General features: G+C 37.0%; 1 protein-coding gene across 1 annotated transcript in view; it reads left to right on the top strand.

The window, feature by feature from the left end:
• DNAJC24 (DnaJ (Hsp40) homolog, subfamily C, member 24) overlaps window positions 1-23,932 on the top strand; it is a 37,955-nt gene extending 14,023 nt beyond the window's left edge. The window contains exons 2-4 of the mRNA XM_009892676.1: window positions 11,917-12,055; window positions 22,866-22,934; window positions 23,808-23,932. Of these exons, the coding sequence (XP_009890978.1) occupies window positions 11,917-12,055; window positions 22,866-22,934; window positions 23,808-23,932 (333 nt within the window). The remainder of the gene's footprint in view (window positions 1-11,916; window positions 12,056-22,865; window positions 22,935-23,807) is intronic.
• The last annotated feature ends 640 nt before the right edge of the window (window positions 23,933-24,572 follow it).

The following is a 24,572-nucleotide window of genomic DNA, read 5'->3' as shown; positions in this document are numbered from 1 at the left end:
CTGATATTTTTGCAGATGAAACACGAGTCTTGTATTTAGCCCACTGAACGTACATCTTGTCTGTTACAGTCTTTGTGTACAGGAAAGGATATGATCAAATCAGTTCAATTTAGAAAGCCTGTAGGGGAGGAAATGTGAGGCAGATATTTAAAAACAATAAACTTTCCTATTTGCTTTGGTCTTCGTTTTTCATCATGCTGGTGTAGTGCGGAGAGACAATGAAATGTTTTTGATGCAACCTTCTGGTAAGCATTAGGTGGCAGTAGTGTGTTGTATTTGGCAGCGGCTTTGTCGTTTGTTTTTATCTTCTGCAATCTTTAGTGCAGTGTAATAAATGGAGAAAACATGTATTTTATTTCTTATAGTTTTTATAAAATGCTGATTTATGGTTGTTCTGACTGCATGTGACTGTAAGGGCAGCCGTTGTTTGGACTCTTGTATACAAAGGTGGGATTAGCATACTGTAGTTTCTGCACAATATTCATGATTTAGTTTCTGATACACAGTATCTAATAGTAATAATATTAACTGAAAATATTCTGATGAGAAATATGCTGCTAATGGCTAAGCAAATTTAGTTTTGCAGCATTCACTTTTTCATAAGCTGTTACCATTTCTAAATTTAATATAGCCTATTAGGTGAAATACATTTTTATGCTTGTGTTTACTCTTTTTTTTTTTCTTAGATAAGAAACAAACTTAGGCTCAAGAGAATGTTGCTGGGAACGTAATTAACCTTTCAGAATAGCGGTGTTATTGTCACTCCAGATCTTAGACAAGTGTGGTTACCTTGTGACCCTTTTGGAGGTTTTTTCCCTTCATCCTTGGTTCTCACAGGTAACGGATCTCAAGGAGTTTGGAACTGATGTTGCATTGTATTAATTGGGCAGGATGATCAATTAATAGAAGAAGAGCAAGAAAGTGTTGACAGAACATGCTATCTAATTAGTACCTGATGAACCACATAGGCCACAGAGCTCCGAGTGTAATGTTGCTTCAGGATGGCTCCTGTACAAGACCTCTATATGCAAAACAGACCTGTAGAAAAGCTAAAAAGGAATATTTCAGCATAGTTCCAGTGAAGGAAATCTTCATTGCTGAAAAACTTTGCTTTCCACTGTGAAGTTGAGAAAAGCTAGCGATACTTAATACTTTATAGAAGGAAAGTATATCAAAGCATCACGTCTGTGTTTTGTACAAGCCTTGCTCTTAAAAAATCATGTAGTCTTTCAGTTGTTTAGGTCTTTCTTTTTTATGTAAGAGCTTATCTACACCTTATGGAAATAGATGAAATAGGGTTGTTGTGGTTTGTTTGTTGTTTTTTTTTTAAATAAAACTATGTAGTTTTTCTTCTGTTTTTTGGAGCAGTAAGAAGGAAAAAGGACAATTAGGTTTCCTGATGGCTCATGTGATAAAATGGCAAGCAAAATAGTTGTAAGTTAAGAGCAGGTAGTATCACAATGCTTTGAGGTTCCACCTTAACTGGTTTTCTATTACATATTAGTTTGTAATAGTTTTTCTATTGAAAATTAAGTAATTTTGAATTGAAAAGCACTTTGAGTCCAGCAGGGTAATACTGCCAGAATTATTTGGTTGCTGGTAATTATGATATTTTCCATTCATTTGTATAAATATATTGATAATTAATTCATACTGTTCATTCAGAAATTCTCCGTCCTCCCATGATAGGAGAAAAGTTTCATGTTTAAAACAAACATTTTTTTCAAAATGAATTCATTTTCTCTTGCAGTTTAAGCTTCTTTGTTTTACTGAAATATAGCACTTCTTGTTTTACAACACTTTTATTTAACAAATCACCTAAATTTTTGTAAAATACTTAAGTGTGTTTTTTATCCTGCCGTAATTTAATAAGTTCAGCTGGTGAAGTTGGGAAATGGCTTCTTTCTGTGACCTTTCAGTGAGTGCCACAGGGTGGGGGCCAAGTGCACGTTTGTCACCTCTTTTCTTGACCAGCACAGGTGGCTAAAACATGTGCTTTTCTTAAATTTGGTTATGAAAAAAAAAATCAAATTCCAATTTAATAAACAATTTTATAACTCGATCTGCGTTCTGATTTACATCCATCACAGAATGGATTCTGCAACAGAAAACGAGTTCAGCCCTAAAGCATAACAGCTACTCTGCATAGATTCTAATCTGTATATCATGCTGCCCATAACCGCAGTAAATGATCATTTGGAGTCAGTGTGCTTGATTACTCAAATATAGATGTTATATACGTGTGTGGGTAATACCAAATACGTGTGTTAATGCTATTACATGCTCATAGGGATTTGCGGCTTAAAGTATTCAATGTGACAATGTATATAAAATTAGCAAAAGTGTTAAATTTAAATGTAGTTATATAGCTCTTGGAGTGTTGTAGTTGCATTATATGGTTCTTTTTTTGTGGTGCGTCCAGCAGGGAGACTGTTCAGCTTTATATTTTGGTGCTCTTTGTCAGCTGATCTGGAACTTCCAATACATGCTACATAATTTGATTACAATATTGCTACAAGCCTTATAATGACATAGTATAGAAGTGGAAAGGTGCAGTTTTGTTGGGGTGTGGGGTGGTGAGGGGAACCCACTCTCCTATACCGTGTTAAGCTTAGCTACACTATTTTGGATACACAAGTTTAATATCTTAGATAGTTCTAAACATACATTTATTGAGCCCTGAGACCAATAGAAGTGGAATGCCTAGTTTTGTGATAATGATCATGAGGTGTGGGGCCTTGACCAGTCAGACTTTAAATTGCCCAAGGACAGAGATTTCAGGAAGGGTACCCTTTGTCAAAAACCTGAAGTGAGTATGAAGTTTGCAATGGAGGCACGGTTTTCCGCTAGCTATCACACTAGTCTCTCGTGTTCACAGGCTGCGGGAAGAGACTTTGAGATAGACACTTCTGGATCAAAGCAACAAAACTCTTCTACTTTCAAATGTAATTTTAGAAAGAGGAGGGATGCTGCGCTGGGCTTAGTTGTCCAAACTTGATTCCAAAGCTATGGGAATATGAAGGTTGAACACTGGCTTTTTTTTGGAGAGAGACATAAAGAAAAGAATATAGAGAATGTTAGCGTACCATATTGTTTTGATTCTTGAAATGATTTAGAAGAGTTGTTGATTTCTTAGGTGTTTATAGACGTGGTTTAAATAGTGTGGTCACACGGTCAGATTAAGGAATCTTGTTTTAAGAATTGTAATTTCTTTCTAATAAAAGTGTGTCCATGTGGTATGTAGATAACTAGAGAAATGGGTGCAATTATATGACCCAATCCAGTCCTTGTTTAGAAGTTAATTTCTCCAGATTTCTATGAGCATTTGGTCAGATCTACACAGATTTGGTTGTTGGTTTAAATCTAGCCAAGGCTGGTGGTGTCTTAATTGCTACCACAGAGCAACCATTTGGCCTGTGCAAGATGAATGTTGTCAAGGTACCTTCTGCAAGGCGGACATTCATCCACTGGGAACGTATCAAGAAAGTTTTCATTAATTGGTCCCTTTGTTGGCATTTGTGGCAGAGCGGCCAAAAACTGAGTATGAACAGACACTCTGTGTCAGAGGGTGAGATTTATTGGCAAGTCCCAGTAAAAACTGGTATTTACTACATATATTGTTAGCAGGGGTAAAGGATGTTTTTCCTAAGAACAGTCTGGCATTAGAATTGCTCAAATTTTATTTTTTTTTTTTATTAAGGCTGGGATATGTAACAAGAATTCAGACTACATTTGGAAATTAAATAGGAAATAGGTGGTTAATATTTTTCTTCTTAATGTTGACTGTCTTGCAGCTTCCTTTTAATATGATGTGAAGTGTCATGATAAGCTCTGTAGTTTACAGACAAATTTGCATGGACCTATGAATACTTCTGTCAGATGAGAACCCTTGACAGATTTTATGCTGACCTTGTTAGCTTAACCTGTAGGTAATAACAATTACTGTTGATAATGTATAAATGTTGTGTAAAGCATGTGAAATGTTTTTAAACATAGTTTCCAATTTTGATACTTTTATGTTCATATTAACGCCTGCATTTTGTTCTTGTTGCTTTGTTGCACTTCGTTATATTGCAAAGGACACACTGGTAATGATTTGTGTGTTTTTGTCTTAGCGCAACGTGTTTGTTGCCAAACTTTGTATAGACCAAGGCTGTTTGTGTTAGGCTTTCTGTTCTGCTTGCTTATGCCCATTTTGTCTTTAAAATAATTTTAACTTATTTTATATTATAATGTGGAATAAATAAAGCAGTAGTTTAGAGTTATTAACCAAATGAACTGTCATATATTGACTCTGAGGGAATTCTGATCTGAAAGTTGAATATATTGCCTCTTCAGCATTGAGCTTTGATACAAGCATAAATAGTTTGAACCTCCCAAATACTGATAATGTGATTTTTAAAAGTGCTTGGTATTAATCTGTGCGATTCCAGTAAGGAGTCAAAGTCTTATTCTGTTGGTTCCTAGCCATGAGCCTGGCTGTGTTATTTGAAAATAATGGCTTGGGTTTCTCTCTCTGCTTCCAGTGTTTCCCCCCCTCTCATTCTTTTTCTCTTCTGAACAGCATAGTTTCCAACTCTTATGTCCACTTGCTGTCATTCACCTAACTCTCCTATCAGCGGAAATGGATGTCATTGGTGTGTACTGCTGTTATCTCATACTATCCGATGCTTATCCATGGGGACTTTCACTTTTGCAATGCTAATCCAACCGACCCTTTGCATCCCAGTTTCATGACTTTTACCTCTTCACAATTCAGTTCTGTCATTCATCAAAAATGGTAGCTTCACCAGATATGGAACAGTGCTCTATTTGTAAAGTTTCGGGTGAATTTCTCTTCCCTGACCATTATCAAGTGTCTTTCACCGCTGCTTATTTTTTAGTATAAATACAGATCTTCTTACAAATTCTAGGAGGTATTGCAGTTGTAGTGGAGGTCATGAACATTGTGGCTTCCTGTTACTTTTACTGTGACAAAAAAAAAAAGGTAATTCCTACTTGGCTGGAAATCTTATTTCTAGGCTGCATTACATGAAACAAGTACTGTCAGGCTATAAAACTATTGTAGCTACCGCTATATGCCTAACATGGAGAAAAGGGAGAAGGATGCTAAGAGATACTAAGTTAATTTTAGATGTTAATATTCTATCACTGACTCTTATTTACAGCTTAGATTTAGTCGTTAGGTGTAGTTCCTACAAAAGCACAGGTACTTAAATGCATGTAACTAATCCCCTGTTAACCTTTTACTACTTGATTTACTCAGTCTCTTAGGGCACATCCCTAGCTTTAAATATAGCCCTTATTCAAATACAGGTACGCATGCCCTATTGAAATAAAGCAGGAATTCAAGACTTGTCTAAACTTGTCAATTTAATTCAGCAAGGTGATTCCATGAGACTGTAGATAATTTCAGAGTTAAAAATCTTTACTAAATCTGATTGGAAATTTACTGTGCTGTCACTGGTGGTAGTACTGACTGCCTCATGGTTATTTTGACTCATGATAGTCCAGAATAGTCTAACCTTTTAATTTTTCAACTCTAATGGTTTCGTCATTGTTTTATGTCTGTCTTTGCTTTTGAATTTTAGAACCTTAATAATGGTTTCCCTTAGGAAAAAAAAAAATCAAAAAGGTGTATAATAAAAATTAAAAAGTCTAAAAATATTTCTCCAAAATTGTTGTCTCGGGAGAGGAGATCAAGTTTTAATGCAGTCACATCTGGTTCATCCTTTTTATATTACTTTTTATTTGCTGCTGAAGACTTCTCCAAATGTTTGACAGTTTTGCATGAAATATTGGAAAGTAGGAAAGACAAAGCTGTAGAAAGTGGAGAATACTCCTTATTTCAACTGTGGAAAAAAATTAGAGCTGATCTAGTTTTCCTGTCAGAAAAAAATAAGAAGTTTGCATTTTAAATAGACTTACTTAAAGGGTGTGTAATTTTAGGGGGTAGAAGTTCTTTATAGTTATCTGTGAAATACACAGTAGTAAATGAAAGCATTTTATCATAACATAAATAAAAATTTGGAAGAAGTGGTAGTTTTCATAGGAAGTAAAGCCTCCTGTTTTGATGTATGGAACTGGGGATGTGGTGCGTCTTTGGTTTTTAAAGTGAGTATCCCTTATACACAAGGGAAAATAACTGTGGTAATGTATAAAGTAATAAATGAGAAGGAATAGTACTTTTTTAATATTTTCTAAATAATCAGCCCTTGGAAAATATGTGGAAAAGTATTTGAGAGTAAAAGTTTGACTATGTTAAGCAGTTTAATTATCGCGTATTCCACAATTTAGCAAGAGATTACAAATTTCGTGTAGAAACTTCGCCTGTATGCTCCACTCTTCCCGTCCCAATAAGTTGTATTAAGTTGATTCTCACTGGGTGCTGTAAATTTCTTTTGAAAAATAAATTCATGAGCACCAATTAGAAATGTACATTAAATTGATTTAACTGGAGCTTTTCTGCTTGCTAATTTGAATTTGATTAAAATCAATCAAGCCTATTACATTTATTGCATAAAGTTAAGCAACTTGTACAAGTGTTAGGAGGATAGGGACCTTAGAGTGTGATCTGTGGGTTGCTTGATTTGCTCAACGAAAGCTCAACCAGCTTGTTGTATGCGAGTTCTTAAGGTCTGTTGGTATGGTTATTGAGATGTAATATCATTACAGTTATTCCCCAAATGATCTTTATTAACTTCGAGGGATTAAAGTCCGGGGATTAATTTTGCAATTCCTAGAGTGCAGAAGGGACCAAACTTCATGGAGTATAAAGTAGGCAGAAATAAAGAATGTAGCAGTTGAATGTGATGTAGTGTTCCACATTCTTGTATAAACCCTGTGGGTGAACACCATACACGTGGCACGCTGTATAAATGAAAATATCAGAGTTTCTTAAGTGAAAGAGAGAGGTCACGAGGTTTAATTTTGGGGATTGTTTTGTTTGACTTGTTGGTTGAACTCGTTAATGATGATTGTAATGTAAAAGCAAAAGTTTGCATCTATTGTTCTGAGGAAGTTAGCTAATGATGAAAAGCAGTGCTTGTATCAGCTGCAAGAGTCAGTAAGAAAGTAGGAGACAAGTAAGTAGTTTGAGCCCTATCAATATATGATGAAACTCAAGTAATTTTTGGAGAGTCTACACTTTTAATTATGTGGTGACTGCAACCCCATTAACACCTTTTTTCTGACACAGAAGCTTGCTCACTTGCTTGTTTTTTATTCTGTAGTAGTTATCAAAGACAATAGATTAACATAATGAAATACAATTAATTTACCTAAACTAAGATGTTCAATGAAAAATTTCTAAGTTTTTAGATACTTGCATGGCTATGAACTGAACCTGTATCTGTGTTTCAGAATATGTTTGCCAGTTGATATGCTGTTTCTCTCTGTACATAAACTGCTGAAAAGTACAGTCTGATGTATATTAAAAATAAGACAGTTCAATCCAGTTGTTTTAGAAAGGTAAAATAATGATAGTGTAATTGAAAAGGGCATGAGGTTAAGTTTGCATTAGCCTGCTTTTCTGTTTCTCTGCAGCACTAAAAATTTCGCCAAGCCTCCAACAGATAGTGTTTAAAGTGTATTTTTCATTTCAGCTTCGGACTTCAAGGCTTGTGCTTTTTCAGATTTTTCTTAGTGATTGTAAAAACTAAAACAAACACCACCACCTCCCAAAAAAAGAAATTAAAAATTAACCCTTACACCAAGAGCCAGAGTCCTCAAGACTCCTATGACAATGTGACATTTGAGATAAACATCAGGGGAGTGAGCAGTATCTCATATATGTGCAAGGTATTTTTTATAGTTAACAGATGAACTAATGTATTTCCATTATCAGTCAGTTTATTTTTTAACATTCACAGCAACTACAAAGCATCATGTGCTGTAAAGTGATATAAATTCCAGACAGGCTTTAGTAATGGAAAGAAGTTAGCAAATTACTTCTAGTAGAGGTATCAAAAAGGAAAACTAGATTGGGCATACATCTGTAACCTTCTTCCTTTTCCCCTCCCTTTGTCAAGACTCGGGAAAATATCCTGTATTGTTCTTATAAAGTCCTATTAGGTAGTAGCATGTTAATAAAAATTATTACTGTGATCAAAAAATCAAGATGAGCACTCAACGAAAAACTGTTTTTATTCAACCATTGCTTCTTAAAAATGTTACGCATATGCAGCCAGAAAGATTTAAATATATCGTAACTGCAGTAATACAGCTGAAAGTACTGCTGAGGTGGCAGGTGTGAATGACATGAAGATAATTTGCACAGATTTTGAGAAGTGATATTGTAGGAGACGTTGGGGGGCTCTAACATTTGGAGTAAAAACTTACAACTGGATGCGTGGAGGGAGAGATGAACAATAGTGCAGTTTGAGTAAAAGGAGATAGGTCGAGTAGAAAACAGGCTTGTCTGTTTTCATTACGGACCTTGTACGAGGTTGCAGCTGAGATTAACCCAGAAATAAGGCTGAATGGGAAAAGAGGAGGAGATCAGAAACGTACATCATATTTCAGCTCCCTCAAAACCAAACCAAACCCCTGGCTCTGTTAAGGCAGCTCTTCTGAAGGGTATGCTGGAGAGGGAGGAGAATCAGAAGCAAGGATATAGTAACCAAGCATGGGGGAAGATACCAAAAAATAATATGGTTGACTAATATCTGGAGTATTAATGGAGGAGATCAGAGTACTTTCTCTGAACTTCAGCTATTAGTAGGTTGGTTGAAACTTTGGTAAGGTGTCCTCTGTGGTCCGTGTCTGAGTTGGCTGAACAGGGCCAAAAACAGCTGGAAAAGAGAACGCCTCGTTTGTCGCAGAGATGAGAGACAAGCCTATAGGCAGTTGAATCAAGAGTGGATTTTTGCATTCTTGGATTTTGATCAGCAAGCTGGAGAGTAGGAAAAGGGAGTCCATGAGAACAGGTACATAATGAATTCAGATGAAATGGGATCACTGTGGGGGCGAGAAGATTAGAGTAAAAGAGCAGAGGTTTGAGGATTTCTTTTTTAGTGTAGATGTAGACTACTAAAGGTATTGGATGGTAATAGAGGAAGAAGCCTAACAGAGGAAGGAGCAAATAGTTTCAGCAAGCACGGAGACCAAAATAGATATTTACTTTTTTAATTAGTAGATCCCCTACCATGTATTTGTTACTAGTTACATGAAATTGTAGTCTTTTGAAGATAAAAATTGCATATGCTGCAAATACTGTATTTTCCAAATCTATAGGAAAGAAGTTAAAAGCTAAATGATAAATCTGAAAATAATGAATTTTCTGCATTATTTAAGAAATGAACAGAATAGCCTTTTCTGCATCGATTATTATTTGTCCAAGGTGACAAATGTGACATTTGTGCCTTACTGTTTTTACTGGGGGGTTTTTTTGTTTGTTTGTTTTTTTTTATGTTTTCCAGCATAGTCCAAAATTATTTTTCAGTCAGGCAAAGTTTTGGTGTAGCAAAGGAAAAGTGTGACCGATTTTGTGGAGGTGTTTTCTCAACGTTGTTGGCAGGAGAGAAGCTGGTATTCTTAGTGCTCTTTTGGGCAATTGGTCAGTAATGTTTTCATGTATCTGTAAGAAAGTGATCTGAGAAGGTGTGGTCGTGTGGCCAATTCAAACATATAAAAATATGAGCAACAGTTTTCTGGCAGTGCTATTGAAATGTAGTTAAGTTTCAGTGGTACTAAGTCTGGTATAATATTCCTTGAATAGGCCTTTACATCCTTTTGGGTGTAAGCTCGGAGGAGAATGTGTCATCCAAATGGAGTGAAATACACGGCAGTCATAATACCTCTTTTTAGGTATTAGAATTAACCCTACAATATTTGGGGTGGATCCAATTTTAAATATAGTATCTGAAATATTTTAAAATAATTAAGTATAATTTTTTAGATAAAATATTGCTTTGAGGAGTAACTGCTGGATGCATACCTCAAACATAATTGTTAAAATAAGTAACATCGCTAAAAGGAAACCATGTAAGTCTTTGATATGATCTGAGTATTTTGTCTTGTATGCTTATTAAGCATTGATTTTTTTGATTATTTTTTTTTAAATGAACTTTCACAAATGTGGTATCCAATCAAGTGCCAATGTTAAAAATGCTGTTAGAATTGAAATACAACTGGAAAAGCTAAGGCTTCAGAAAAATGGATTTGAAAACAAACAATACATTTAAATAGCTTTTACAATACAACATGATGTGTGCCGACAGAACACTGAATTCAGTGCCTACCAAATAAAGGTTATCTCATTGGCTATTTAGAATACAATGACTAAATGCAATGAGCAAAAATTTTTTTTTTGTTTGCGCCTTAAAATTTTGTCATCTTCAGCTGGGGAGACAAAAAAGGGATCTCTAAGAGATAAACCTTCACAGATCGCAAGTGTGCTTCAGCCGTATTTTCAGCAAGTTGGAAGCTAGTCCTCAGTCTTGGATACAGAGATGACTTCAAGTGTGCTTACTCACATGGCAGAACAAAAATATACATTTGGGTACAGACTTCATACTTGAAGTTGCAGGTACAGCCATCTGTATGTGGGAAAATGCCTGTGAAAAAACTTGAGGGCAAAGCTTAATCATTTGCTCTTATGTACGTGCTCTTGCTGTTGTCCAGGGGATTTATCCGGGTAATACCCAGCAGTGCAGATGACGTATATACATCAGTGAGCAAGCAGACTCCAGTTGGAGTGGTCCTTTCAAATTTATAATTTTATAAAGCACACATGATAATAGTATTCTTTCCTTTCCTTTCCAAATTTAATTCTAAGTTAAAACAAAGGGATTCAGTTAATCAGAAATCCACTCAAACACTTGTAGAACAGGTATTCTACGTCTTAAAATCTGCTGTATGTTTCAGTGCCCAGCTGATATTAATAGAGAGGGCAGAAGTTAAAGCTCCATACTAAGGGATATCTTGATTTATAACACAGTTAACAGCTGATAGGTCTGATTATATTGCGACTATCTAATCTTAAATGTTCTTTCCTGTTTGTCCCTCACTTATACTGAGTAATTTAAAATATCAAAAAGAGAGATTACTGGAGATGAATTAAAGCTACAGGAAGATGGAGGTTTGAAGATTTGTTTTTAGTAGGCATTTGAACCAAAAAGAAGTCAGAATGCTCTGTTCAGAACCTGTAGCACAAATGGTAACGAATATGTGTTACCGTTTTAATTATTACTGCCTGTTTAATGTGAGATTTCTTGCAGCCATGTCCTTGAATAACCATTTCTTAACTAAAATGACACAATTCTGTAGCCAGTGATCCATGACTTTAAATATTTGGAAGGGCTATTGATTCACTGAACTGGAAGAAACTAAAGATGTTGAGGCGTATTTTCAAAAGTAGAATTACATGTATTATAAACTGTGTTTGATAATGTATACTCTATTTAATGTTTAAATAATTAAAAAAAAAAAAGCTAGGTACATGTAATACACTGTTCAATTTACCTGTAATAGCTTTAACTAAACATTTGTGGCATAGTTTAAATCAGCTATGTGTAGTACTGTGAGAGCTGCTAGCACCTACAGCACCTCCCCTTGTTCCCATGTCGTGGTTCTCTGCATGTACCTATTTCTGTTTATGGTAGTCATTCTCTCTAGGTAAATTGTCCATAAGACCAATGATTCCATCAGCAAATTATCCAGAAAATGCCATCAGTGCGCATGGTGACATTTGTGCCACTGGTGGTTTTGTTGCTATTCCAGTGGTCTAATTAAATTGGCAGTTTTCTCTTGTGCCCGGCATCGTTGCCTCCCTTCCTTTGGCACCTTAGCTCAGACCTTCTCCTTTTCTCTGTCCTTTTAGCTGAATATCAAATGCATTATTGATTGCTCCTCTTCCACCCTCCTCACTTCCACTCCCCTCAACTTTTTTTTTTATCTTTTTTTTTTGATTGGCAGTATCATCCAGACAAACAGAAGGCAGATGTGCCAGCAGGAGAAGTGGAGGAGCGCGTGCAGAGGTTCATCGAAATTGATCAAGCGTGGAAAATTCTAGGGAACGAAGAGACAAAAAAAGAGTATGACCTGCAGCAGCGTGGTAGGTTCCTGCCAAGGAGTGCTGTAATGGCAGCAGCTCTTTAAATAAGCAGGGTCTGGGAGTGGTAGTTAGATGGTATTTTAAAATGCTGTTTATTGCTGAACCAAATGTTTCTTTCGCTCTTGTCCTACTTTCAAATGTGGATCCATTATTTATAGCTTTTGCTACACATACATTAGCTAGTGAAAACATTGAATTACTTCCAACAGAACATTAGGTGGCGTAACTCCTAATAATTCGAACGCATATGACATTTATACTAATTACAGACCTTAGCCCTTTTTATTTTATTAAGGCAGCTTCATTAAGTGTTCTTAATTTTAAGTCTTACGCTACATTTTGTTGCAGTATCTTAGATATAGGTATTAATCCGTTTATACCTGATGTTCAATGTGTATGGGTTTATAAGCGCTTCAGAATCATTAAGACACATTCTTTTTGGTGGGGTGTGTGTGTTATGGTGGCTTTCATAATTCATCTGTGGTCCAAACTAGTCTTTTTAAAGCAGGTTTATAAATAATATTCCAATATAACACATTAACTAGGCAGCTCCGGCATGCATTTCTTTTTATACCTCTCAGAAAATAGCTTCTTAAAACAGTGACAGGCTGTTGTGAGAAAGAAAGGGGGGAAATGTAGGTCAGGTCTGTCACACATGGGCTACCATTACATGAAGTGATAGGCTGTCTTTCTGCTCTGGCCTCAGGATAGGAGTCCCTCAGCCTTCCATTAGAACCTTCAATAAATGTATATCCACCCTACATGTTAATGGGGGGAGTCAATAATAGTGTATTGCCTGTGGGGAAAACACTCAGTCGCACTCTGCAGTAACACACTCTGGTCCAGCATTGACGTGTAGCCACCACCACTTTTGAATGTGTCTGATAAAAGCCCACTGTCTCTGCAGCTTGTTATTGAATTCTCTTCCATTGTACATTGGCACACCATCAGACCTTTCTCTCTTGTGCTGATTTTTAACTCCCCTGCCGCTGCGGATACCAGAACTTTGAGAGACAAAGGCTTAGTCATTCTGGCAGATATGCATCACTGCAGGATAAAAAGAGTGATATATAATTGTATATACCCAGTATGAATTCTCTAGTTAAATAATCCTGTATTTCAGACTTTGAGTGGGTTTTGGAAAAGAGGGTGGAAGGGTGGAAACAGAATTGTTGAATAAATATTTTAAAAGAATGGAAAAAATGGAATTTTGTGCTAATTTGTTATGTAATCAGTATTAAGATCAAGCTTAAATAAATTTTTCATCTCAAACTTATTTTTATTAAATGCCTGAATGTGATGCCAGAACAGGAATTGCTGCTACTCAGTGCTCTCATCCTATTGTACTCTTAGCATTGTACTATCAGCTGTGGCTTCCATTTTCACAAATTGTACATGCACAGGAAAAAAAAGAAACATTAGAGATTTAGTTAGAAGTCTCCTGTGAGTTTTACTTAAAGCTGAAATACAGACCATGAAGTTCCATTTTGCTTGGGTCAGGTTAATCCACTGAAGTCGAGAGCTACATCAAGATTTAATAAGCTACTTGGTTTTCCCATGGAACTTAAGGGCATTGCTATAAATTAGTTTTGACAAAATGTATTCTACAGTATTTAAAAGGTTATCTATACTTCCTGAGATTCTTTTGCATCCAGATGAGTTCTTCTAAAAGCAGTCTCAAGGTTCTGTAAAAAAGACTTAGTAAATAACGAAAATCAATTGTACATCTATTGACACAGGTATTTGGTAATGGTATGGTAACGGGATCCATATATTTTAACATAGAGGGTGCCATTCACAGAGGACCCAGTGTTTCAAACTAAGCCACATGTAACATACATGTGCAGTGTGGCTGCATTCTTTGCAGCATGTTCCCTGGCAGCAAAATGATGGTGACATAAATTCTAGTTCTTTGAATGCCTGTCAAGCTGCTTCTGAAGTCATGATTCTAGACAAATTCGTAGACGCTGCTGCAAAAGCTCAGAGAAACAAAGGAACTGAGACAGCAGCTAAGGGGAACAGTGATGAGAGACATAATATAGCAAGTTAGTAAGACTGCAAAGCCTAGGAAGCAGAACGTGAAGGGTGCCAGTGTGCATGTGCGTGTGGCTGCCAGTCAGCAGGGAGCCCTTTGCACTGTGGTCTTTTTCTCATTTCACAGATTGTTTATTTGTATGTACCGTCTTGCTTTATACTAACTAAATCTTAATTACTTGGCTCAGAAATTCAATGGCCAAAAAAGTCTTAAGAAGCTGAAATTCTGTGGGGCTCTATGGTTTTAATTGTGGTTTGGTTGGTTTTTTGATCCCATCGTTGACAATAACAAGGGAATGTGCTTTCGTATCTTGATACCGCTTCACTCTAAAGGCATCACAATGATCTCATGCTAAATTTTTGTGTCTTCAGGCCCTAGTATTAAAGAGGAAAGGACAAACCTCTAACGATTTAGAGGTTTGGCGTAAATACTTATCCAAGCCTCTCTGGTCTGGAAATCTTACAAGAACTGCCTTTTTGTATGTTTTGTGAAAATTTTTTCCAATTCATTGTTTTGTCCTGTCTTTAATGACATAAGAATACCTTTTTTTAATGGTGAATCTTTTGCTTCCAATCCCTGTGAAAAATTTGGGGGATGGAAAAGAAAGCTGCATGACAATTTACCTGTTAAGAATGGACTTTTTTTTTTCCCTTAACTATTTTCTTCTTAGAGATTTTTCCATTCTTTGTTTGGTATCCCGTTTAGAAAAGATGAATACACAGTTAAAATCAAGTTTGACAGTAATAATTACCAAAAGTTCTTCAGTGAGTTTAGCTTGGAAAAAAAACTGGTTTATGGTTTTCATATTAGAAGTCATCTGAACCCTGAAAGCTCATGCTTTTGTGTCACAATTTGAAAGAATAAAAAACTTTTCACAGAATCAGAGTATCACGTAGGTTGGAAGGGACCTTCACAGGTCATCTGCATCAATCTCCTACTCAAAGCAGGTTCCACATAGGTCAGTTGCTCAGACCTTCTCCAGCCTACTTTTTACTGTCTCTAAGGATGGAGATTCCAGAGCCGCTCTGGGCAGCCTGTTTCAGTGTCTGAACACCCTCAGAGTAGGAAAACCAAAACAAACAAAACAAAAAAAATCAACAAGGACAAATGTAAGGTCTTGCACCTGGGAAAGCATAACCCAGGAGTGCAGCACAGACTGGGACCTACCTGGCTGGGGAGCAGCTCTGTGGAAAGGGACCTGGGGGTCCTGGTTGACAACAAGCTCAATATGAGTGAATTTGTTGCTGTGGCAAAGAAAGGCAACAGGATGCTGGGTTGCATCAACAAGGGCATCACCAGCAGAGATAAAGAAGTCATGCTCCCACTCTACTTGTCAGGCCGCATCTGGAATACTCTGTTCAGTTTTGGTCCCCGCTACGCAAAAAAGATGTGGACAGGCTGGAGAGGGTCCAGAGAAGGGCCACCAAGATGATCAAAGGACTGGGAAGCCTGCCGTGTGAGGAAAGGCTGAAAGAATTGGGTTTGTTCAGCCTTGAGAAAAGAAGGCTTAGGGGAGACCTTATCACCATGTTCCAGTATTTAAAGGGTGGCTACAAAGAAGGTGGAGACTCCCTTTTTACAAGGAGTCTCATGGAAAAGATGAGAGGTAATGGGTACAAGTTACTCCTGGGGAGGTTCTGATTAGACACAACAGGAAAAATTTTCACAATGAGAACAATCAGCCATTGGAATAATCTCCTCAGGGAAGTGCTAGATGGACACTTTTAAGATTCAGCTGGACAGGGTGCTGGGCCATCTTGTCTAGCCTGTGCTTTTGCCAGGAAAGGTTGGACCAGGTGATCCTTGAGGTCCCTTCTAACCTGCTATTCTATGATTCAAAACATGTTTTCCTTCTATCAAGTCAGATATGAGGACTCTTTTTGCAACTTGTCCCTTTCACTTCTCATCCTTCCAGAGTGCACATCTGAGAAGTCTTCTCTACACTCTCATATTAGGTAGTTGTAAATAATGAGATGCCTGTGTTCTTTTGGCTTCTCCTCCTGTGATGTGTGTCCCAACGCCTGACTATGCTGGTAGTCCACCAGACTTGCATCTGTATGTCAGGGCTTTGTACTGGGGAGACCAAAGCCGGACACAGGACTTGAGGGGCAGTCGCGTTAAGTGCTGAGTAGAGAGGAAAAAAAATCACTTCCTTGACCCGCTGGCTACGCTGTTGCTAATACAACCCACTACGGGGTTGGCCTTTACGGCAAGAGTATCTTGCTGACTCGTGTTGAACCTGTTGTCCACGAGGACCTGCAGGTTCTCTTCTGAAAAACTGCTTTCCAGCCAGTTGTCTCCCTGGCTGTACTGCTGCATTAGGTTATTCCATCCCAAAAGCAGGTCTTAATCTTTGTCAAACCCTTTGTCCCTGTAAGCCCATTTCTATATCCTGTCGAGGGCCCTTTGAATAGCAGCCCTGCAACTTTTGTGGGTTTTTGTCGACTTAAATACAAAGGAACTGTGTATCTAAACAATCGCATAATTAAGGTAATTAATTTCACTCATTGATTTTACATTTTGATTATTAATGATTGAATGAGTAACAGAAAGGTCACAATTAAAATTAAATAAACTGATGACCTTGAATAATTTGAATAATTTCTGACACTAAATATAGCAAATAAGTCAAAGCTAGTAATGGGATTCACCCTGAAACCAGTTGCTTTGTATACGTTCTGGGGGCAGAGGGTAGAAAAATTTAAGAATCTAGGGGTTTTCCACGTATGGCTCCAGTGAGGTTCTAGCCAGGATAATGTGTTTTTATGTGATGATGGACACAGGTGTCCATAAACCAAAAGTGTTTATAGGGTGGGGGATGTAATCACCAGTAGGAGCTTTCACATCTCAGTACATACCTCCTTTTGATTCTCAATTTTTAAATTACACTCTTAGAAAAATATTGCAGATGCAGTTTTCATACATGAATACCTATCCCAACATCATTTTCTTTGTTCTTGCTTCATTTCTTAGACATAAGGAATTACAGGTCCTAAAAGAATTTGCCAGTGTTCCAGCTTGTGCTGTTTCTCTCTGAGAATGATGCCTGTTCCATCCTCTCTGTACCTTCCCTTTAGGCAGTGAGGCACAATAAAAATCTTTCCTTAGCCTAAAATAGTTCATTTAAAAATATCTGGTCACTAATACAGCTTCCACTGACAATACCATTCTCTTTAAAGCTGAAAAATCTTTGAGGATGTGTTCTCACTCTCCAGCTTTAGAAAGGGAGTCTTATACAGGTGTGGTCATAAATTAGGAAAATGAAAACCAAATAGAAGGTAGCTGCTTCTCCCCTTGCTCCTTCCCCATTCCTCTCCAAGTACAGTAAACTGAAAAGACTGTTCTGGAGATGGTCACTTTCCCATTAATCCAGCATTCCCTCCTGCTCCAGCAATAAAGTGATGATTCTGCATTAGACATCAAGAGATCTTACATCAGTTGGTAAATAAGATGCCAGAAGAATAACCTGGCAAATGAGAATAAGCAGGAGAGACTAAGCCGTGAGAATCAGCAGGAGAAGCAAGACAAAAGCCTACAAAAATGCTTTTAATAGCTAGCAGAAATGGCAATTGAACACCTTGGCTACCTTATTATAGGAAAGGAAAAAAAATAAGGCAGGGTCTTTTAGTTGTTTCTTTTTAAGAAAATTCCTTCTTAAAAAAAAGACTTTTAGGCCAAAATAAAGCTTTTAACATGGCTGTTAACTTAGGCTTTTCAGTGTGCCAGGTTATACTCTTTAAGTGACAGAAGTGTATGTTCCTTCTCTAGCCATGGATTTTACGGCTGTAGACCCTGCGCTAGTGCTGGAACGGAAGCCTTTTACCAGAGCTCTTTGGAGTTAATTCTAATCTGCATTGGCTACAAGTGAAGCAGGGTTTTTTTTTTGTATTTTCTTAACAAACATAGCTTTTTGTTATGAAAATTCCTAACACAAGACTTATTTATAATTTAAATTAAAGTAAGCATGGTTATTTTAAATTAATGCAAGAGACTCAAACTTAAGTAATTGCTTAAAAACTAAACAGCTTATTAGAAAAAATTAACTTGTGAAAACATACAGGTTTTCAGTACTGTGATGATTTTGATACTGAGTAGATACTATGAACAGTATTTCATTGACAATACGTATCTTGAACTTTTTTTCATTATGTGTTTGGGTTTGTTTTTTTTTTTAAAAAAATCAATCCTAAGAATATATGACTGATAAAAAGCTAGAAAAATCTTGTAAGCATTATGGCTATTTTTACTATTACCATAAACTGTTAAAAGGGTTAAATTTCCATTTACTGCTTGCAGCCCTTTCCCTAAAACTCAGCCTTAAATAGCCCAAGAAATATTTATTGTATCCTCAAGTGAAACTTAAATACCTTTCCTCTTTTACAACTTCTGAATGACCCAGCAAGGGCTCTAGTAAAGCTTTACTGAACCAAGCTGCTAATAGTTATTTAATGTTGTTCTGTAGCCTGAAAGAATCTCAGTAGATTTTTCCTTTTAATCTCTTTGAATTGCAGGCTCATAAACCTCTCAGATGAGCATGCCAGTGTTTTCTTAGATCCTGCAGCTGAGACAATGGAGCTGCAGAATCCTTTCACCTCTTGTTGTCAGACAAATCCAATAGATGGCAAAGCCGGGCAGGCTGTACTTCTTGTGAATTAAAATTTGTTTTTCAAGTTATGGTAGATGATCAGGTCTTCACAGTTTTCCCTGTGCGCTCAGGAATGTGTTTCAAAAAGTACATCTTCGTTCACGGAGTTCTACAGCTTGAGCAGACGTCACGTATAAGTAAGCCCTACCACAGAACTCAGTACTGGTAACAATACCATCTTAAATACCTTTCTCCTCCAGCAAGGGAGTGAAAATCAGACACCACTTTACTTCAGAGAACCACTAACGAGGGAGTCGTGGCTGTAATAATAGTGATGTAGATTAAATAAGGGTGAGCGCAAGAAATACTAGTCTCTAACGCAACTCTGTGAAGACCGGTGGGTGTGTAGTTCTCCTTGTGAGCTCCTCAAACTTGTACTGGGCTGTGCCGCTGTTTTTAAATAAGTGGCTAAATTGATTTCTTTTGTCTTAAGGTATCTTATATTGTATAGTGTATTTAATAGGAGAACTAGAAAATAAAAAAGCTTTGTTCAACTCTGGAAAATAAGTTTCCCCTGCTTCAACCAGATAAGCAAATAAGTGCAGCGTACAAAACAAACTGACGAGAGCCATTACTGGATTATGTGCTATGTTTGGAGACTCAAGTCAAGGGTACTAATTGAAAATTTACGTCTTTTGAGATAACGAGCAAGACTTAGGCTTGAGCATCAGACTAGGAATAACAATCTCTGTTCAGGCTGGGAATTTTCTGAGTTTTGCCTGTTGATATATTTTTTTTAATTTGTTTTTTAATTTTAAAATCATAATTGCAGTAATGAATTAGAAAAGCTTGGTTGAAATTCTGTTTGCTGGGCTTCATATTGTACTGTGTTTGGAATAGAAGAGAAGGTAGACTTTTCCTCAGCTGCCGACTTCATTACTTTGTGAGTAACTTTACTTCAGAAGTATGGTAACCTTGTGAATTTGCATCTCACCAGTTCTCTTCACAGCATATGGTCCATCTGCCCTTTTTGTATTTTCTGTCAGCAAGACGTGACCCAGACCTCTACTGCCAATCCTATAAAACTTGTTCTGAGTGAAATCCTGCTTCGTGAATTCCAAATAGGAAAGCCTGCTTTCTTTTTAACTCTTTTTTTTGCTACCTATAAATGAAGCTTAGGAAAATCTGTTCTTCCTACAACCTAAGAGACCATTTTACCTTGTGAATTTTTAAAAAGAAACAGGTGAAATAGGATGGACTTGCCTTTTTCATGCTGTTCTCACAGTTACAGTATTGTCTTCTTCCATCCCAGTGGAGAGCAGAACCTGAAGGTAGGTAGGTAAGTAGGTAGGTAGGTAGGTGGGCAGACTTCATTTTGATCTCTGCTTTTTTTGTTGTTGTTCTTCTTCTTCCTCAAGGAGAAGGAGGGATCTGTACCTCACACAAGACCTGCTGGAGGAAAGGCCTCTCTGGTTTTGGGGGCGTTGGCAGGACATTCACTGTTCCCATCCTTATGTTTTGTAGCTAGAAGGCTGTACCAGCCTAACTCTAAGTAACATTAGAGATATTTGGCATGAGTTAAGACCATCTGACATTTTATTTTATTTTGGACATTTCACACAGTTAACTAATGTTCCGATCAGGCATTAAGAAAAATGTTGTTACTTTGTATAACTAAAATATTGCCCATAGCTCTTGTGTATGGAATTGAGAACATGCACAGCAATGAGAATGACGGGCTGACAGGTGTATCTTCCAGTTTTCTTTCATCTTCACACTCTTGCTGATTATTTGTTTTCCTTTTCTTTGGCAGCAGTAAAGTATTAGGTGTGAGCGGGTTAATTTTCTTTTAATTCTGACCTTTTCATTACAAAATAGGTGATCAGCAAAGGTAACATCAAAGAGGCTGTATTGATTCTGTCATTATTTCCAAAATGTCAGATTTGTTTTAATCTCCTTTATTAAAACTAATTTAGATAAGGCTCATTCTCAAGGATCTATAATGTACATTTCTGTTAAAATTAGAATACTCATTTAGTTGCAAAATAAAGACTGGCACTTAATATTTGGTTGTTGGTTGTTGTTTTTTAAACTGGCCTTAAATGTCCAGTTTAAAAACCTAAAATGTAAGTATTAAGTTTTCTCTTTTTGTCCCCAATTATACATAAGGATAGTTAAAATGCAAGGGGTTAATTTCATTACTGGTACATTACGTTAATACTTCTACCTATGATACTATACTTTTAAAACTGATAGAGCTATGAAAGGAACAATTAAAAAAAAATACCCCAGCAAAACAGATTGGTTAGATTTTACAGCTAATTTAAATAATTAGCTACAGGGATAGCTGTGATTAGCTGTTGCTAGGATTATACTTTCATAGTTGCCTTAAACTTCTTTGCAACAACTTACACTTGCTGTAAGTTAGGAATCTTACTTGTGAACAGCTTGCTTTACATGGTTAACCTGTGAAATCAACTAATAGAATACTGATGTGTATCTGTTCTGAATCAGTGCTTCACTGTTCAAAATCTGGTATCAGCTTTTGAAGAGGAAGATGCTTACAATCAGAGGATGATGTTTGGCGGTAAAGAAGGAGATAGTCCATTATCTGATCAGAGAAAGGTTGGAGATGGGCAGTTTTTCCAGGGTGTTATAGGAGGAAGTAGCTGGAAGGCCCTTATTTCTACTTCTCGGTCCAGAGCAAAGAGCAGTTACGTAGAAGCAGTTGGGAACCATTTAGAATCCCTCACAATCGAGTGATTAGGTAAGGCAATCTCTTGGGAATTAAAATAACATAAAATAATCGGGGTCTCTGACTTCTCAGCAAGTGCTTAGTGAGTAGTTGTGGAATAAGAAATGCTTTCACTGCCAACTTACTTTTCATAGCAAGCCGTAGACAACGCTATATGCTCTACAAAGCTTGATGTTGTTTGACTATAAAACTTTTAAAAACTCACCAAGAGAAGGAACACCTACTTTCTCAATAACAACCCGATTTAAACCTTAAATAAGCACTAGGCTCCTGAGTCTTGCCAAAGGCATTTCTGTGTATGTGCTAAAGATGAGCTTTCAGGTGTTTCTCGTTCTTTAAAATACAGCTTCTGGAGAGTTGGAGCTTCCAGGGTCGGGCAGCAGCTGGAAGGTTTTGTGTAGTAAATTGTAAGGGGTTTACATCCTTTTTTTTATCTTTTTTTTTCATATTACCTTTTATAGCTTCACTTGTAACTCTGTTGACAAAATCTTATATTGTCATGTTAAAGAACTTAGTGTGAACTTTGTACATCAAATATAAGTGTGCTATTACACAGTTTGCATCTGATAATTTCAGTTGTATTGAATACTTTTCATTTCATGCTGTACTCAATGTTGGAAGAATCTGGGGGATGAAATGGCAACAGATCTCACGGGTGCGGGCCAGAACTGACCTTCTGTCTGTGCTGACACTTTATCATTATAGAACACTTGGACTAGTCTTCCCCTAAAAGTGTTGTTCATTTATCTTTTGTTAGGAATATCTTTTTGGCAGGAATCTTTGTGGTGTTCTCACACACAACCCTAACATTTATTTGGTGCTTAATGGGGTGGATTTATTTGGCTTCTCCTTTGTAGAGGAGAGTGGGTTGCCTCTCCTCTAGAGAGGAGAAAGATTGTGGGGTCTTCATCTGTGAAGATATTTAAAATCTGACTGGACATGGTCCTGGGCCACCTGCTGTAGCTGACCCTGTTTGTGCAGGAGGGTTCGATTAGGTGATCTTGAGAGGTCCCTTCTGACTTCAACCATTCTATGATTATGTGAAAAGTACAGGTAAGTAGACAATTCACAATTTCAGCTTGTGGAAGTGTAGTTACAGCCAGGCTTTTAAAAAGCATTTATATCAATACAAAAGTTTGCCCCTAATTTCACATAATTGTTTGGGATGCGCAAAAGTACTGGTTCCAGTAGTGTCTTAATTTCAGTAATACATCGTCACCATTTACTTCTGGCTACAGCAGGACATTGGCCAGCTTATGCAGAGATACAGAAACCAAAATTCTAGAGAACTGCGGTTTTAACTGATAACGTGGTCTAGTGTGACTTGCTAGTAGGGACCAGATTGACTGCTAGGTGTTTAAACTGTTAATTTATCAGGAAGAAATAAGGACCTGTATCTTATCAGGGTTGAACATCTATCGTGTTTTCTTTATAGAAGATAATCTGACAAAAGAATGGCCACTACATGCACAAATTTATCTTGAGGATATGTCCTGGAATGAAGGTACGAGTGCCCTTCTCCTTGTTCCCAGTGCTTTTCATTCTCACTGCAAATGTTTTCTATTTTTTCTGCATTTTATACCATTATGTTGTCTTTTTGTAAGTTCTGCTTTTTTTTATATTTGCCTCAGATTTAGCTATTCTGTTTTCTGTGATTACCTGAATTGGAATTTAACTTTCTGTCATACTTATTTTGCATTCCTTCTTCATCTCCCCCCCTCTCCATCTTGCAGTACCACTTTTCACATCACTCTCTTCTTGTAGCGTAATTGAGTATTCAGATTTGCAGATTCTTCCCAAATCTCTCATGCATCTTCTCGCTCTTTCTGTGATGGTAGAATGCAAGTGTTTTCATACAGATTTTTTTTATCTGATAGTGTGTTACTTCCCTCCTTTATGTTATTATAGCTTTTATCATTTAGTTGCTTTGTGAATGAATGGCTGATTTTTTTTTACTATTTTTTTTAAGCTGTGGCAGGAAAATCCTATCTACTTTCCTTTCTTCTGTTTTATTTTTGTTTCCTGGGTTAGCAGTCTGTTTTGGAACCATCCTTGATCTGTCCTATGTATGACTAACACCCCTCAGTTTTTTCTTTTAATATCTGTCTGTTTCACTGATGTGCACCTTCTTATTATTTGCTTTTTTTAAAGAGACTACACTAACCCTGGCTGTTTGGTCTAAGAATGCCTCACAGTCACTGAAACATTTTAAGAGTATAGTTATTTTTTGAGCAACAAATGGTAGCACAGGTACTGATATTTACAATGCAGCAGTGGGAGGTCATTTGTTATTAAGAGCAGCTTTGTGAAGAAAATCCAAAATAAATTCTTGATTCTTCTTAAGCACTAAAGGCTTTTTTGTTTCCTTTTTTGGCAGATGAACAATGTTATACTCTTTCATGTCGATGTGGTGGGAATTACACTGTCTTCAAGAGTGAAACCAAAGATGTATCTTTGGTTTGTTGTGACACATGTTCACTTGTCATCGAGATCCTTCAATGATTGTTTCAATCAAGAACATTAAGAGTTACAAAATTAAAAAGACTGGACAAACAGGGGACCACATCTGCTAAAGAAATGTATGTTAAAGAAAAGGGGGGCGCTGCAAGAACAAGTTCAATCAGCCTGAAGAAAGGAAATGTGCCCATTTGCTAACATAGCTCTGCAGATGTGAGGCTTGTTTTTTTTTCCTTCTGCAGCTAGAGAGCTAGTTATTAAAAACCCGCACTTATTATTAAAAACACTAAGTTTGGTACAATTGGAATACATCTCATGATCTAAATGACATTTTTTCCCAGCAAACAACGGAGTAGCTTCTTTCAGTCTCAGTCTATATCAACTATAGCTTGGGCCCTACCTCTTAGGTTAAATCCTTTTAACAGCTCAGATGACAAAATTTAATCAGGAGGCATAGATGTGAGAATGCTTTGAAGATAACGAAGAGTAAGGGGCGTTAATGGGAAACAGGAACATTTTCAATTTCTGTGCTAAATATTTAACTTCATTAAATCCTCACAAGGACTTGAGCCTTGGAAAGAGGCAGCAGAGACTTGCAGATGTAACAGGCTGGTTGGTTGGGTACTGAGTAAGAGGTCCAGTGCCCGTGCGCTGGACTGTAACAGTGGCATCTACAGTAACTTTT

The sequence above is a fragment of the Charadrius vociferus genome, unplaced genomic scaffold, assembly GCF_000708025.1.
Source record: "Charadrius vociferus isolate BGI_N301 unplaced genomic scaffold, ASM70802v2 scaffold19, whole genome shotgun sequence".
NCBI classification, from domain to species: Eukaryota; Metazoa; Chordata; class Aves; order Charadriiformes; family Charadriidae; genus Charadrius; species Charadrius vociferus.
Note: the sequence above shows the minus strand (reverse complement) of the source record. Positions and strands in the feature narration are given on the sequence as shown.